The sequence below is a fragment of the Taudactylus pleione genome, unplaced genomic scaffold (assembly GCF_031769625.1).
Source record: "Taudactylus pleione unplaced genomic scaffold, aTauple2 ptg001085l, whole genome shotgun sequence".
NCBI classification, from domain to species: Eukaryota; Metazoa; Chordata; class Amphibia; order Anura; family Myobatrachidae; genus Taudactylus; species Taudactylus pleione.
The window spans coordinates 308,356-322,786 of NW_028285486.1; the positions used below are offsets into that span (position 1 = coordinate 308,356).

Consider the following 14,431-nt stretch of genomic DNA (forward strand, 5'->3'; position numbering starts at 1 on the left):
TTAGGGAGGGGCGTGTGATAGAGACACTGATAAAGGAAGTATAGACCGTATACAGCTACAGTCATAAGGGAGGGGTGTGTGATAGAGACATTGATAAAGGGAAGTATAGAGACCGTATACAGCTACAGTCATTAGGGAGGGGTGTGTGATAGAGACACTGATAAAGGGAAGTATAGAGACCGTATACAGCTACAGTAATTAGGGAGGTATGTGTGATAGAGACACTGATAAAGGGAAGTATAGACCGTATACAGCTACAGTCATTAGGGAGGGGTGTGTGATAGAGACACTGATAAAGGGAAGTATAGACCGTATACAGCTATAGTCATTAGGGTGGGGCGTGTGATAGAGATACTAATAAAGGGAAGTATAGACCGTATACAGCTACAGTCATTAGGGAGGGGCGTGTGATGGGATTGGGGATCTTGTGTTGTTGTTCTATTGTTCTCCAACTTATCACTTATTTGTAATTATTCTGGATGGCTACAAATTGTGCCTCTTCCTCAGTGTCAGTCATACTACACCTATTCCATACATGCCCCCATCCCCTCTGTGCCCCCCACCACCATCAGTCCGTTTCCTGTCCATGCTGGGGACGGTGTGACGGAGGTTACTGGGTGCCCCATATATCTCACTGGTATTAATTCCTACAGAATTCTCACCAATATTGGCTCAGACTATAACATGGCGGCCTCCTCTGTGTTTAGGTGACAGACTCGCTTTGGTGTACTGTGCAGCATGAAATAAAATTATACCTGGTATTAATTAATTAACCTGAGGCTGAGAGGGCTGATGGTCATCTCCTTCCCATGCTGAGTCATGTGAGGGTGGCTGCCTGCACGGTCCCTCCTATATACAATAAGATAACCCAGGTGACGGAGTGACTGTGCGTTTATACCACCGGGGCTGGAGGGGACATAACAAATGCGTAGCATTCTGCGTTTTTTTTTCCTGGGGATTTATTTTAATATATAGAACCTAGGCCCTCATTCAGAGCCGCTCGCAATTAGCGCTCGCTCGTTCAGAAAAAGGGGGTGGCTATTCAAATGAACCGTACGCTCCTTGCGGTCTGTTGCCACCTCCATGTCTGAACGAGCGAACAAAACATGTGCTCGTTTATTTGATAAAAACGCCCCCTGGCCGCTCGCATCCTACGTCATGTCCGCTATTTATTAGATTAATCGAGTACATCGACCAGGGTATGAACTGCTCGCTATTCTTGTGGTTGGTTTTTGCTACCACAATTTTGCGAGCAGTTCTGGCCGTGTTGTTATGATTGGATGGATCTGTGCCGTGTTGTTATGATTGGATGGATCTGTGCCGTGTTATGAATGGATGGATCTGTGCCGTGTTATGATTGGATGGATCTGTGCCGTGTTGTTATGATTGGATGGATCTGTGTCGTGTTGTTATGATTGGATGGTTCTGTGCCGTGTTATGATTGGATGGATCTGTGCCGTGTTATGATTGGATGGATCTGTGCCGTGTTGTTATGATTGGATGGATCTGTGCCGTGTTGTTATGATTGGATGGATCTGTGCCGTGTTGTTATGATTGGATGGATCTGTGCCATGTTATGATTGGATGGATCTGTGCCGTGTTATGATTGGATGGATCTGTGCCGTGTTGTTGTTATTGGATGGATCTGTGCTCTGTTATGAATGGATGGATCTGTGCCGTGTTGTTATGATTGGATGGATCTGTGCCATGTTGTTTTGATTGGATGGATCTGTGCCATGTTATGATTGGATGGATCTGTGCCGTGTTGTTATGATTGGATGGATCTGTGCCGTGTTGTTTTGATTGGATGGATCTGTGCCATGTTATGATTGGATGGATCTGTGCCGTGTTGTTATGATTGGATGGATCTGTTCCGTGTTATGATTGGATGGATCTGTGCTGTGTTGTTATGATTGGATGGATCTGTGCCGTGTTATGAATGGATGGATCTGTGCCGTGTTATGATTGGATGGATCTGTGCCGTGTTGTTGTGATTGGATGGATCTGTGCCGTGTTGTTATGATTGGATGGATCTGTGCCGTGTTGTTATGATTGGATGGATCTGTGCCGTGTTATGTTTGGATGGATCTGTGCCGTGTTGTTATGATTGGATGGATCTGTGCCGTGTTGTTATGATTGGACGGATCTGTGCCGTGTTATGATTGGATGGATCTGTGCCGTATTATGATTGGATGGATCTGTGTTGTGTTGTTATGATTGGATGGATCTGTGCCGTGTTGTTATGATTGGATGGATCTGTGCTGTGTTGTTATGATTGGATGGATCTGTGCCGTGTTATGATTGGATGGATCTGTGCCGTGTTATGATTGGATGGATCTGTGCCGTGTTGTTGTTATTGGATGGATCTGTGCTGTGTTATGAATGGATGGATCTGTGCCGTGTTGTTATGATTGGATGGATCTATGCCATGTTGTTATGATTGGATGGATCTGTGCCGTGTTATGATTGGATGGATCTGTGCCGTGTTGTTATGATTGGATGGATCTGTGCCGTGTTGTTTTGATTGGATGGATCTGTGCCGTGTTATGATTGGATGGATCTGTGCCGTGTTGTTATGATTGGATGGATCTGTGCCGTGTTATGATTGGATGGATCTGTGCTGTGTTGTTATGATTGGATGGATCTGTGCCGTGTTATGAATGGATGGATCTGTGCCGTGTTATGATTGGATGGATCTGTGCCGTGTTGTTATGATTGGATTAGGGAGGGGCGTGTGATAGAGACACTGATAAAGGGAAGTATAGACCGTATACAGCTACAGTCATTAGGGAGGGGCATGTGATAGAGACACTGATAAAGGGAAGTATAGACCGTATACAGCTACAGTCATTAGGGAGGGGCGTGTGATAGAGACACTGATAAAGGGAAGTATAGAGACCGTATACAGCTACAGTCATTAGGGCGGGGCGTGTGATAGAGACACTGATAAAGGGAAGTATAGACCGTATAACGCTACAGTCATTAGGGAGGGGCGTGTGGTAGAGACACTGATAAAGGGAAGTATAGACCGTATACAGGTACAGTCATTAGGGAGGGGCGTGTGATAGAGACACTATTAAAGGGAAGTATAGACCGTATACAGCTACAGTCTTTAGTGGTCAATGACGCTGCTGTTTTAAATATGCACACCCATAAAACGCCCGTTTTGACCATTAAGCACGCCTGCTATCGGATCTCCACTCCCCATTTCAAGCACCTTCCCCTGTTACCACCCACATACGCCTCAACCTGTCACTCAAATTATCAGGCATTCGCTATTTTGCGAGCACATGAATTTCGGCCGCACTAACTGGGTCGCGCATGCGTATAACGATCTGTACGCATGTGCAGTTTGGCAAACATCGCTCGGAGCGAACAAGCTGCCGCTTACGAGTGGATCTGAATCAGGCCCCTTGTTTTTTACTGCCTGAGTTTGCTGACCTTCATATTACCGTACATGGCTGCTTTTGGCCCGGCTACACCCATGCATGCTTGTACACAGACCAGGCACCTCTACAGTCTGCACTAAACCAGGCCCCAGGAATCTGCTCTGCACGATCGGATAGGTGGAACTATAGGAGAGGTTTCATTCAGTATCTGATCTAGAAGACAGACCTAGGGGTCTATTTACTAAGCAGACAGAGTGAAAAGTGATCAGAAAGTGATAAGGTACCAGCCAATCAGCTCCCAACTGTCATTTTTCAAACACAGCCTGTGAGATGACAGTTGGGAGCTGATTGGCTGGCACCTTATCACTTTCTTATCACTTTTCACTCTGTCTCCTAGCACTGTTTAGTAAATAGACCCCCTAGTATCCAAGTTTAATAAAGACTTGAGGTATTTTTGTTTCACGCGAGTTACCCGTGTTGGCATAGCTCGTTACCCTGTGCCTGAGAAGATGCCACACCTGGACGCTGTTTAATGAATGAACTCTGTCTCTTTCCATGAAACCAGACACCTCAAACTTCAAGGAACAACTTCTTTCATGTCCTGCCAGACGCTCCTGGGAAGTGCTGGCTCTGCAGGAGGCACTGAGGGTGCAGCTAATGATCAGATTGTGTGCATGGGGTTACACTGGCACAACCACGTCACATAGCCTTTTATCATGTCACTCTCATTGTCACCTTACATTGGAAGAGCAGCTCTGGCTTCTGGGGTGAAACTGATCATAAATAAAAAGTGAAAGGTAATAAGGTGGGAAGCTGCATGCCAGACCTGTGTGTGGTGTGTATTGCTGTATTCTGCTCACCAGGTGGCGCCCTTTCACTGCTATCACTTATTTCATTGTAATGTTAGTTAGACATTGATGTAAATGAACTCAATCTGTAGCTGTGTAATGTGAGATGCAATCTGGCAGGAACATGACAAATCATTTTAATAAGACAAATGCTGTTCATTTTTGCTTTATATATTCCTCTGAATGATTCATGTCCAATCATTTTTAGCTTTTAAATAATGCACTTAAAATACGTTTTGTTTTCTTCATGCGTGCCATCACCACAATCGTGACCGTTGTCCAGCCAGTCTCTCCTTACAGCACATAGCGGGTCTTTCTTAGGTCATTCCTTTCCCTACGTCCTTATATCAGGGAGAGGAGCGTCCTCCAACCAGCCCTTATATCAGGGAGAGGTGTGTCCAACCAGTCCTAATATCAGGGAGATGAGTGTCCTCCAACCAGTGCTTATATCAGGGAGAGGAGTGTCCAACCAGTCCTTATATCAGGGAGAGGAGTGTCCTCCAACCAGTCCTTATATCAGGGAGAGGTGTGTCCAACCAGTCCTTATATCAGGGAGAGGAGTGACCTCCAACCAGTCCTTATATCAGGGAGAGGCGCGTCCTCCAACCAGTCCTTATATCAGGGAGAGGCGCGTCCTCCAACCAGTCCTTATATCAGGGAGAGGCGCGTCCTCCAACCAGTCCTTATATCAGGGAGAGGAGTGTCCTCCAACCAGTCTTTATATTAGGGAGAGAAGCGTCCTCCAACCAGTCTTACATCAGGGAAAGGAGCGTCCTCCAACCAGCCCTTCTATCAGGGAGAGGAGTGTCCTCCAACCAGCCCTTCTATCAGGGAGAGGAGTGTCCTCCAAACAGCCCTTCTATCAGGGAGAGGAGTGTCCTCCAACCAGTCCTTCTATCAGGGAGAGGAGTGTCCTCCAACCAGTCATTTTATCAGGGAGAGGAGTGTCCTCCAACCAGTCCTTCTATCAGGGAGAGGAGTGTCCTCCAACCATTCCTTCTGTCAGGGAGAGGAGTGTCCTCCAACCAGTCCCTATATCAAGGAGAGGAGTGTCCTCCAACCAGTTCTTGTATCAGTGAGAGGAGTATTCTCCAACCAGTCCTTCTATCTGTCCTTATATCATGGAGAGGAGTGTTCTCCAACCAGTCCTTCTATCTGTTCTTATATCAGGGAGAGAGTGTTCTCCAACCAGTCCTTCTATTTGTCCTTATATCATTGAGAGGAGTGTTCTCCAACCAGTCCTTCTATCTGTCCTTATACCAGGCAGAGGAGTATTCTCCAACCAGTCCTTCTATCTGTCCTTATATCATGGAGAGGAGTGTTCCCCAACCAGTCCTTCTATCTGTCATATCATGGAGAGGAGTGTTCCCCAACCAGTCCTTCTATCTGTCCTTATATCATGGAGAGGAGTGTTCCCCAACCAGTCCTTCTATCTGTCCTTATATCATGGAGAGGAGTGTTCTCCAACCAGTACTTCTATCTGTCCTTATATCAGAGAGAGGAGTGTTCTCCAACCAGTCCTTCTATCTGTCCTTATATCATGGAGAGGAGTGTCTCCAACCAGTCCTTCTATCTGTCCTTATATCAGGGAGAGGAGTATTCTCACACATTCCCACACACTCATCACACATGGGTCAGTAACCTCATATCAGGCGACAGGCAGCGATGGTCTCCGCCTCGTATCAGGCGACAGGCAGCTATGGTCTCAGCCTCGTATCAGACAACAGGTAGTGATAGTCTCAGCCTCGTATCAGGCAACAGGTAGTGACGGTCTCAGCCTCGTATCAGGCGACAGGCAGCGATGGTCGCAGCCTCATATCAGGCGACAGGCAGCGATGGTCTCAGCCTCATATTAGGCGACAGGCAGAGATGGTCGCAGCCTCGTATCAGGCGACAGGCAGCGATGGTCGCAGCCTCGTATCAGGCGACAGGCAGCGATGGTCTCAGCCTCGTATCAGGCGACAGGCAGCGATGGTCTCAGCCTCATATCAGGCGACAGGCAGCGATGGTCGCAGCCTCATATCAGGCGACGGGCAGAGATGGTCGCAGCCTCATCTGTTAAACAGATCCGATTTTTATCAGTATACAGCCAGACTGGGACATTGGGCCTCATTCAGACCCACTCGCAAGCGGCTGTCCGCTCGCAAGTGGGTCGATGGTGTGCACTGCGCATGCGCACGACGGAGGGAGCTCCGTCGTGCGCATGCGCCAGACGCGACGAGCAAAGGATTTTCCTTCGCTCGTTGTGTCTGATCAAAGGGGGCGTGCTGTCGATGTTGATTGACAGCACGCCCCCTTTGGTGGGCGTGCCGGGGCGTGCCTGCCAGACGGAGGCGTTCCCAAGGGAACGCCTACCGTCAGAAGCCGGCCCCACTGACATCACTAGTCTGATAGAGCCAAAATCACTCCAGGGCTTGGGTCCGTCCTCCTCTATACCCCGCCCCCGGCCACAGCACCTCAGTTTGAGTTGGTGCCCGGCCGGAGTCGGGTCACCTGCGCAGGGGGGCTGCAGGAGCAGCCCCCAAAAGCTTTCTATTTTTATTTAAAAAAAAAAAAAAGCCTGTTAGATTTTTATTTTAAAACAGAGGCTCTAGTGTGGCAGCGACGGGCTGTCTATGCAGACGCCCACGCTGCCGCTCTCCTTCCCCGCTGGCGCCGCGACGCCAGTACTGCACTGGGGATCGCGGCGGGAGGCCAGAGTCCGTACTAGCCGGACTCTGGGTCCCTCCCTGGACTGCTGCCGGGGACAAGGTAAACCGCGAGTCGCCGATTGCCTGCACATGCAGTCCTTTGCCCCCGGTCCTAGGGGACAGACCGGGGGCCGCTAGCGGTGGCGGCGGGCTCCCCCTCTGAGGAGGAATAACCCGTGGGACCACTAGACCACCAGGGATATATGGCAAGCGGGATGCCGGCAAGCCCTGGGGTTAATATGCTAGCCAGGGGAGGAAGCCTTCCCTGTCAGCGGCTCCTCCCCTCAGCTCAGCGCGCCTTTCAGCACGGAGTCTGGCGTCGCTGAGCTGCAGTTACACGGCCACTCCTCTGAGGTCTCTGGGGGCCATTTTCTACAAGTGGCAGCGCAGATCTTCAGGGAGCACGCGGACCGGTCCCCCTGTGTACCTCTCCCCTGATTAAGGACAGCGTACACAGCACTATAGCCCTCCCAGACACTGAACCTGGGCAGGTTGATTGTAGTGGAAAGGTGCAGTGAGTATATCTTCCTGCATGGTATGTGACTTTTGCTAGTGCTGCCTGTCTGTGCTTATTTTCCGCTTACTGTCAGCTTATACCTATCCCTTTACTTCTCCTACAAGCCCTACAGGTGTGCGGGGGAAGGGCGTTTCTGCAGACCTCACCTATATAAATCACGTATTTGTGAGGTCCGTCACATACAGTTGTGTGCTACACAGTGCCGTATTGTGGGCTGTTGTTTAGCACACCGGTGAGTGCGTTTTCTTCTGCCCTGTTGCCAGATATATTTTTTGACTATATAATATATTCTGTCATGTCAGACGAGGAGGTTGAGCACTCAGTGGCTCCGGTGTTGGCCTCCTGCGTACGCTGTTCTGCAGGAGTAGATAGGGAGGATTTGTCACAGGATGGCCTGTGTAGTCGATGCCAGGTGGCTCCTGGCCCATCCAGACCTTCTCTGGCGCAGGAACCACCGTGGGCGATGTTTTCTCAAGTGCTGGTGTCTATTGCGGACCGTCTGTCGGTCCCGACTGCTCTCCCTACTAGGGCGTTGCTCCAGCCGACCATCCCCCATTCCCCGGGTGTCCCGCAGTTATTGCGGAGTCCTCCTGGGTCTCAATCAGTAGGTCCCTATGCGGGGTTGCCTATGTATATACAGGCTTCCCCTGTGCCGCAGCAGCCTGTGGTACCTTTTCAGGCCCCTATGGCGACTCCTCCACCATGGGTGGATGTGCTCTCCAACTCCGTGCAAAATTTGGCGGCCGCTTCCTCGGCTTTTCAGTCAATGTTGCAGACTGACATGCCTTCTAGGATTTCAAAACGCCCACTCATGACACGGGCTGCTCAGGTATCGGACTCAGAGGGTTCCTCAGATGATGGGGAGGTCCCTGATGACACTGACTCTGACGCCTCGGTCCAGGAAATGGATACCAAGTCGTCCATTAATGTGCGAGCACTAGTTAGGGCGGTGCGAGCTATTCTTCTTATAGAGGATGAGGCACCGGTTGCTAAGTCGAAGTTTCCTAGTTTCAAAAAAACTAAGGTGGCTTCTGCGGTGTTTCCCCTGTCGGATCAGTTGACGGATCATATGGCTGTAGCTTGGCAGGCGCCCAGTAAGAGATTCCTTCCTCAGAAGCGGTTGGCTTCTAATTACTCCTTCCCTGAGGCACATTGTAAAAAATGGGAAACTCCACCGGCGGTGGATTCCCATGTCACCCGTTTAACTCGGGGCGCCACCTTACCATTACGTCGATATCCTCGCTGAAGGATCCCACGGACAGGAAAGTTGAGACTTGCTTAAAGTCTATTTACTCCCTCTCCGGGGCGGTGGCCCGACCGTCCATGGCCATCTCCTGGGTGGCCAAGGCCATTGAGGGGTGGGCCAATGCATTGGAAGATACCTTCCCGGACGACGCTCCGGATGTCCAGCGGGCGTTGTTGGGACAAATGAGGGACGCTGCTTCTTACATTGGAGAAGCTTCTTTAGATGCTAGTCTGCTGACCTCGCGGGTATCGGCTGCAGCGGTGTCTGCCCGCCGATCCTTATGGTTGCAGTCCTGGAGAGCGGACTCTGATTCAAAGAAAGGTCTGGAGGCCTTACCTTTCAATGGGGAATTACTATTTGGTCCGGACTTGGACAAAATAGTGGACACCCTGGCTAAAGCCAAGTCGGCCTTCCTCCCTTCGGCGGCACTGCCTGCTAAGGTTCGGAGTTCGGCTTTTCGTTCCTTTCGGGTTCAGGGTAAGGCGAAAGGTCAGTCCTTCCCGAGACAGTCTGCGAGTAAGACTGCCTCTAAACCCAAGAAGCAAGCCTGGAGTGCTCGGCGCCCTTCTTCCAAGCAGGAAGATAAACCTGCGGCCTGATGGGACGGGCCTCCCTCTGGGGAACCTCAGAGTGGGAGGCCGACTTCTTCTATTTGCCCAGTGCTGGCACAATACCACCACGGATGCCTGGGTTCGAGAAGTGGTCTCCCAGGGGTACGCCCTGTCTTTTCGGCACAGACCACCCCACCAGTTTTTCTGCACAAGTCCTTCTCAGGACAAGACCAAGGCGTTACAGGTTCAGGAGGCTATAGAGTCCTTGCTGAAAGCAGGGGTCATTGTTCCCGTTCCTCTATCACAACGAGGGACGGGGTATTATTCGTCTCTGTTTCTGGTGCAGAAACCCAATGGTTCTCATCGCCCTATCCTCAACTTGAAGTCTCTGAACAAATTCCTCAGAGTTCCCAAGTTCAGGATGGAAACGTTACGTTCCATCATTCTGGCGATGGAACCGGGGGATTACATGGTGTCCCTGGACATCCAGGACGCCTACCTCCATGTTCCGATAGCATCTTCACACCAGCGGTATCTGAGGTTCGCTATCCTTCAACACCACTATCAGTTCCGGGCGCTACCCTTTGGTCTCTCCACGGCACCGAGGGTGTTCATGAAGATTATGGCGGTCATGGCCGCACATCTTCGGAACCAGAATGTACGGCTGCTGCCGTATCTGGACGACCTCCTGTTGCTGGCGAGCTCCCCGGAGGTACTGCTTCAACATCTCCATCTGACGATCGCTTGCCTGCAAGCACACGGGTGGTTGGTAAATTGGAAAAAGTCCTCCCTGATTCCATCACAGCGGATGGTTCATTTGGGAGCCCTGCTGGATTCGCGTCAGCAAAGGATCTTCCTGACTCCGGAGAAGGTCGCCTCCCTACAGCTGCGGATACGCAGCCGCCTGTCGGTCCATTCGGCTATGAGAGTTCTGGGGTCCATGGTGTCGACATTCGACATGGTGGAATTTGCCCAGTTCCATTCCCGGCCCCTGCAGGGGCTGATTCTGTCAGAATGGAACGGGTTACCTCACCGGATCCGCTCTCAGGTGCTGGTGTTGTCTCCGGACGTTCGGCAATCTTTGGCTTGGTGGCTTCAGACAGCTCATCTGGTCGAGGGGCGCCCATTTTGGATCCCGGACTGGGTCCTGCTCACGACGGATGCCAGTTTCCGGGGTTGGGGGGCAGTGACCGGCTCTTGGTCGCTTCAGGGTCGTTGGTCAGCGGAAGAAGCACTTCTCCCCATCAACATCCTGGAACTGCGGGCAGTATACAGGGCCCAGCAGTCGTCCGGCCCCGCTCTTCACGGAAGGGCGGTACAGGTGCAGTCCGACAACGCCACCACGGTGGCGTATATCAACCACCAAGGCGGAACTCGCAGTCAGGCAGCGATGTCGGAGGTGTCTCGTATCCTGACTTGGGCGGAGGGTCACATTCCAGCGATCTCGGCGGTCTTCATCCCCGGAGTCCTCATTTGGGAGGCGGACTTCCTCAGCCGTCACGACGTGCATCCCGGGGAATGATCGCTTCACCCAGAGGTGTTTCAGCTACTCGTGGACAGGTGGGGACTGCCGGAGCTGGACTTGATGGCCTCCCGTCACAATCACAAGTTGCCCGTTTACGGGTCAAGGACAAGAGACGCAGGCGCAAGTCTGGTGGACGCGCTGTCGGTGAAATGGACGTTTCACCAGGCGTATCTGTTTCCTCTGATATCCCTGCTTCCTCGGGTTCTGCGGAAATTCAAGCAGGACGGCGGCATGCTCGTGCTGGTAGCTCCGGCGTGGCCCAGACGTCCTTGGTACTCCGATCTCAGGAGCCGCTCCATCGACGCTCCGTACCTTCTTCCTCAGCGTCGGGACCTGTTGTCTCAGGGGCCCTGCCTTTACCCGGATCTGGGTCGGCTGTCTTTGACGGCGTGGCTCTTGAGACAGCCGTCTTGAGGTCTCGGGGCTTCTCCAGTTCGGTTATTGGTACCATGCTCAGGGCACGCAAGCCTGCTTCAGCACGGATTTATCACAGAGTGTGGCACACTTACTTTCAGTGGTGTGAGTCCAGACATTATGATCCTCAGGTGTTCCGAGTTTCTAGGATCTTGGAATTTCTTCAGTCAGGATTGGATCTCGGCTTACGCCTTGCATCTCTGAAGGTTCATGTGTCCGCCTTGTCCGTGTGGTTTCAACGGCGGATTGCAATACTACCAGACGTTCACACCTTTTTCCAAGGTGTTCTCAGGATCCAGCCTCCCTTTGTGGCTCCTTGGGACTTGGCGGTGGTGCTACGGGTCCTGCAGGGTCCTCCGTTTGAGCCTCTTGAGGCGGTGGAGCTCAAGTGGCTGACATTTAAGACGGTTTTTCTCCTGGCAATTGCTTCGGCCAGGAGGGTGTCTGAATTGGGGGCGCTTTCCTGTCGCCCTCCTTTCCTGATTTTTCACCAGGACAGAGCGGTGCTCCACACTCGTCCAGAGTTTTTGCCCAAAGTGGTCTCGAAGTTCCACATTAATCAGGAACTTGTTGTGCCAGCTTTTCAGTCCCCTGATCTTTCAGCTGGTGAGACTTCCTTAGATGTGGTCCGTGCGCTTAGAATTTATGTAGACCAGACAGCTTCGGTTAGGAAGTCTGATTCCTTGTTTATCCTCTTTGGTTTTCACAAGATGGGTTGGCCTGCCAACAAACAAACGTTAGCCCGTTGGCTTCGTTCCGTTATTTGTGAGGCTTATGCACAGGAGGGCTTACCTGTGCCAGCCTCTGTTAAGGCTCATTCCACTCGTTCTGTGGGTCCCTCTTGGGCTGCTAGACGTGGCGCTTCTGCTGTTCAGCTGTGTAAGGCGGCCACTTGGTCTTCAATTCAAACGTTTTTGAGGTTCTATGCGTTTGACACCTTCGCCTCTCAGGATGCATCCTTTGGGCGCCGGGTACTCCTTTCAGTACAGGAGCGTCCCCGCCCTTAGTTGTACTGCTTTGGGACATCCCCAAGGTCAACCCTGTGGACCCCCTATGGACCCTGAAGTAGAAAACAAGAGATATGGTAAGAACTTACCTTTGTTATCTCTGTTTCTACGAAGTCCATAGGGTCCACAGGGCGCCCGCCCTGACGCACCTGGCTTCAAATGGGCTGTGTGGCTGGTCACCGGTTTTCCGTCTCCCATTTCTGTGAGTATGGTTTCTTGTGTGTTCCAGTCTTCCTTCTCTCTGTTTAGTCTCCTCCTTCGGCCTTGGCTGCTTACCAACTGAGGTGCTGTGGCCGGGGGCGGGGTATAGAGGAGGACGGACCCAAGTGCATCCTGGGAGCAGCTAAAGCTTTAACTGCGTGGTGCCCATGGATCCAGATCCAGCTATACCCCAAGGTCAACCCTGTGGACCCTATGGACTTCGTAGAAACAGAGATAACAAAGGTAAGTTCTTACCATATCTCTTGTTTTTTTATTACCATATTAAATTTGTTACTCTGACTTCCAGCGCTTCATTAATTTATATATACATGTAATAAAGGAGGCCCTGCACTTTAATGGAACAGGAATGCTGTATAATATAGACTCTCTCCATAAGCCGAGCTCACTACCAATCCCGCTACTTGCTTCTGGGCCTATAGCCCTCCTCGGCTAACATGTAGATGTGTCTGTACGCAGTGTGAGGCACCGTCACTTAGTATTGAGGCCCGAGGTGTTGTGTGCCTCGATTTCTGTGAGCTGTGGGTGGGGTTAGAGATAAAGGGGCCATCCTCCTTGTTTGGTGCCTCACAGCACTTTGGGATATAGTTTACCGGTGCCTCTGCCTCAGGGAGGTTCTGATGTAGCGGCACATGAAACCATTGCTGGATCTATATGCTGTATACACTGAACACAGACAGGAGGCACCAGAGGAACAACAGGTGTCAGTGTGATGTGTAATACATGTCCGGCCACGCTGACTGTGCCTCCTATCACCGGTTATTATTTTCAATTATTTTTTTAAATCCTAATCTGCCGGCCGTGGTTTAGGATGCGGGCTGTACTTTCACAGAGATATGTCAGTGTGCAGCAGGCAATTTAGGAATAACTGATGTTAACCTCTGCCATTCAACGGACAGTAAAATACTAAAGACGCCCTGCTGGCAGTACTACATATTATCACACATGTATAGAGGGTAATCCTGTGTGCGAGGCCTCCTGTCCTCTCTGCCTGCTATTCCCCACTCTGGCTCTTCACTACTTTTGCTCCCAGTTATAAAGCACAGTGGAAAACCCTTGCGCTGTATACATCGTAATCACACCCTGGATGTCTGTTCTCTTTCTCTAGGCACAAGTAGCGGGGTCTCCTCATTCCTCACCAAGCCATGGTGCCAATCGCTCCATGCCAGTCCGCTCCACGTCTGCCAGCTCCACACCTACCCATGTTCCTCAGGACTCCATAGCCGGACTAGGAGATGTACAGGAGGCATTTGCACACGGTAAGTGTTTGCCGGTTGCGTGACTAGTATAGAGGTGACATTACTATCAGAGTCAATGTAACGGAACATGATTGTGGTCCCCGCTCCTCCTTAGCTGTATGTGGGTCCAGCACGGACACCGTACACCACTCGGCTTCAGCCGGGACCAACAAACGATTCCAGGCAGCTCTCTTGTGTCTATAACACATTTCATAACCAGTTGTAGTGCTTACACGTGAGATCGGTGCTGTGTCCGAGGCATGAGGCACTGATTCCTGGTGGTGGATGACGTTTTATGTTTTGACTGGCTTTCAGGTACCAGGAGGAATCTCCGTAGTGATTTACCGGTGGCTGCAGATTCCATTACTAACACCATGTCTTCTCTGGTGAAGGAGCTGCATTCAGGTAGGTGCCCGGCCTGCTGGCCTCAGGTATTAATCCCTGTACACCAGCAGTGGGTGAGACGCCGTCAGTGCTGGGACATGCAGAATACGTCTGGCTGTCTTGTGCCTCAGGCTCCTCTGATACAGACTGGTGTCCTGCATTCATAATGTTGGTGTGCGTGAGCTCCTTGTTGCACAGTGACTGAGAGCTCTGATACTGAGCCTGAGGACCTCATTCAGAGGTGGTCGCAAGAAGCGATCACTCTCTCTGAATGAGGGCGGCCGCTTCTAGCTTTATGGTGTGGCCTCCTGGTCGCAAGCTAAGCTGTGGGTTACCACCCACAGCTTAGCTAGCGACCAGACCCTAAGGTTGGGTCTGGGTACTCGCAAGCCCCAGAGAGCTT

At 51.2% G+C, this 14,431-nt stretch overlaps 1 protein-coding gene across 1 annotated transcript in view; it reads left to right on the forward strand.

The window, feature by feature from the left end:
* The window catches only part of LOC148453820 (dystrobrevin beta-like), a 33,320-nt gene that overhangs the window by 12,526 nt on the left and 6,363 nt on the right, over positions 1-14,431 (forward strand). The window contains exons 2-3 of the mRNA XM_088461647.1: positions 13,515-13,665; positions 13,960-14,049. Of these exons, the coding sequence (XP_088317773.1) occupies positions 13,569-13,665; positions 13,960-14,049 (187 nt within the window). The 5' untranslated portion in view covers positions 13,515-13,568. The remainder of the gene's footprint in view (positions 1-13,514; positions 13,666-13,959; positions 14,050-14,431) is intronic.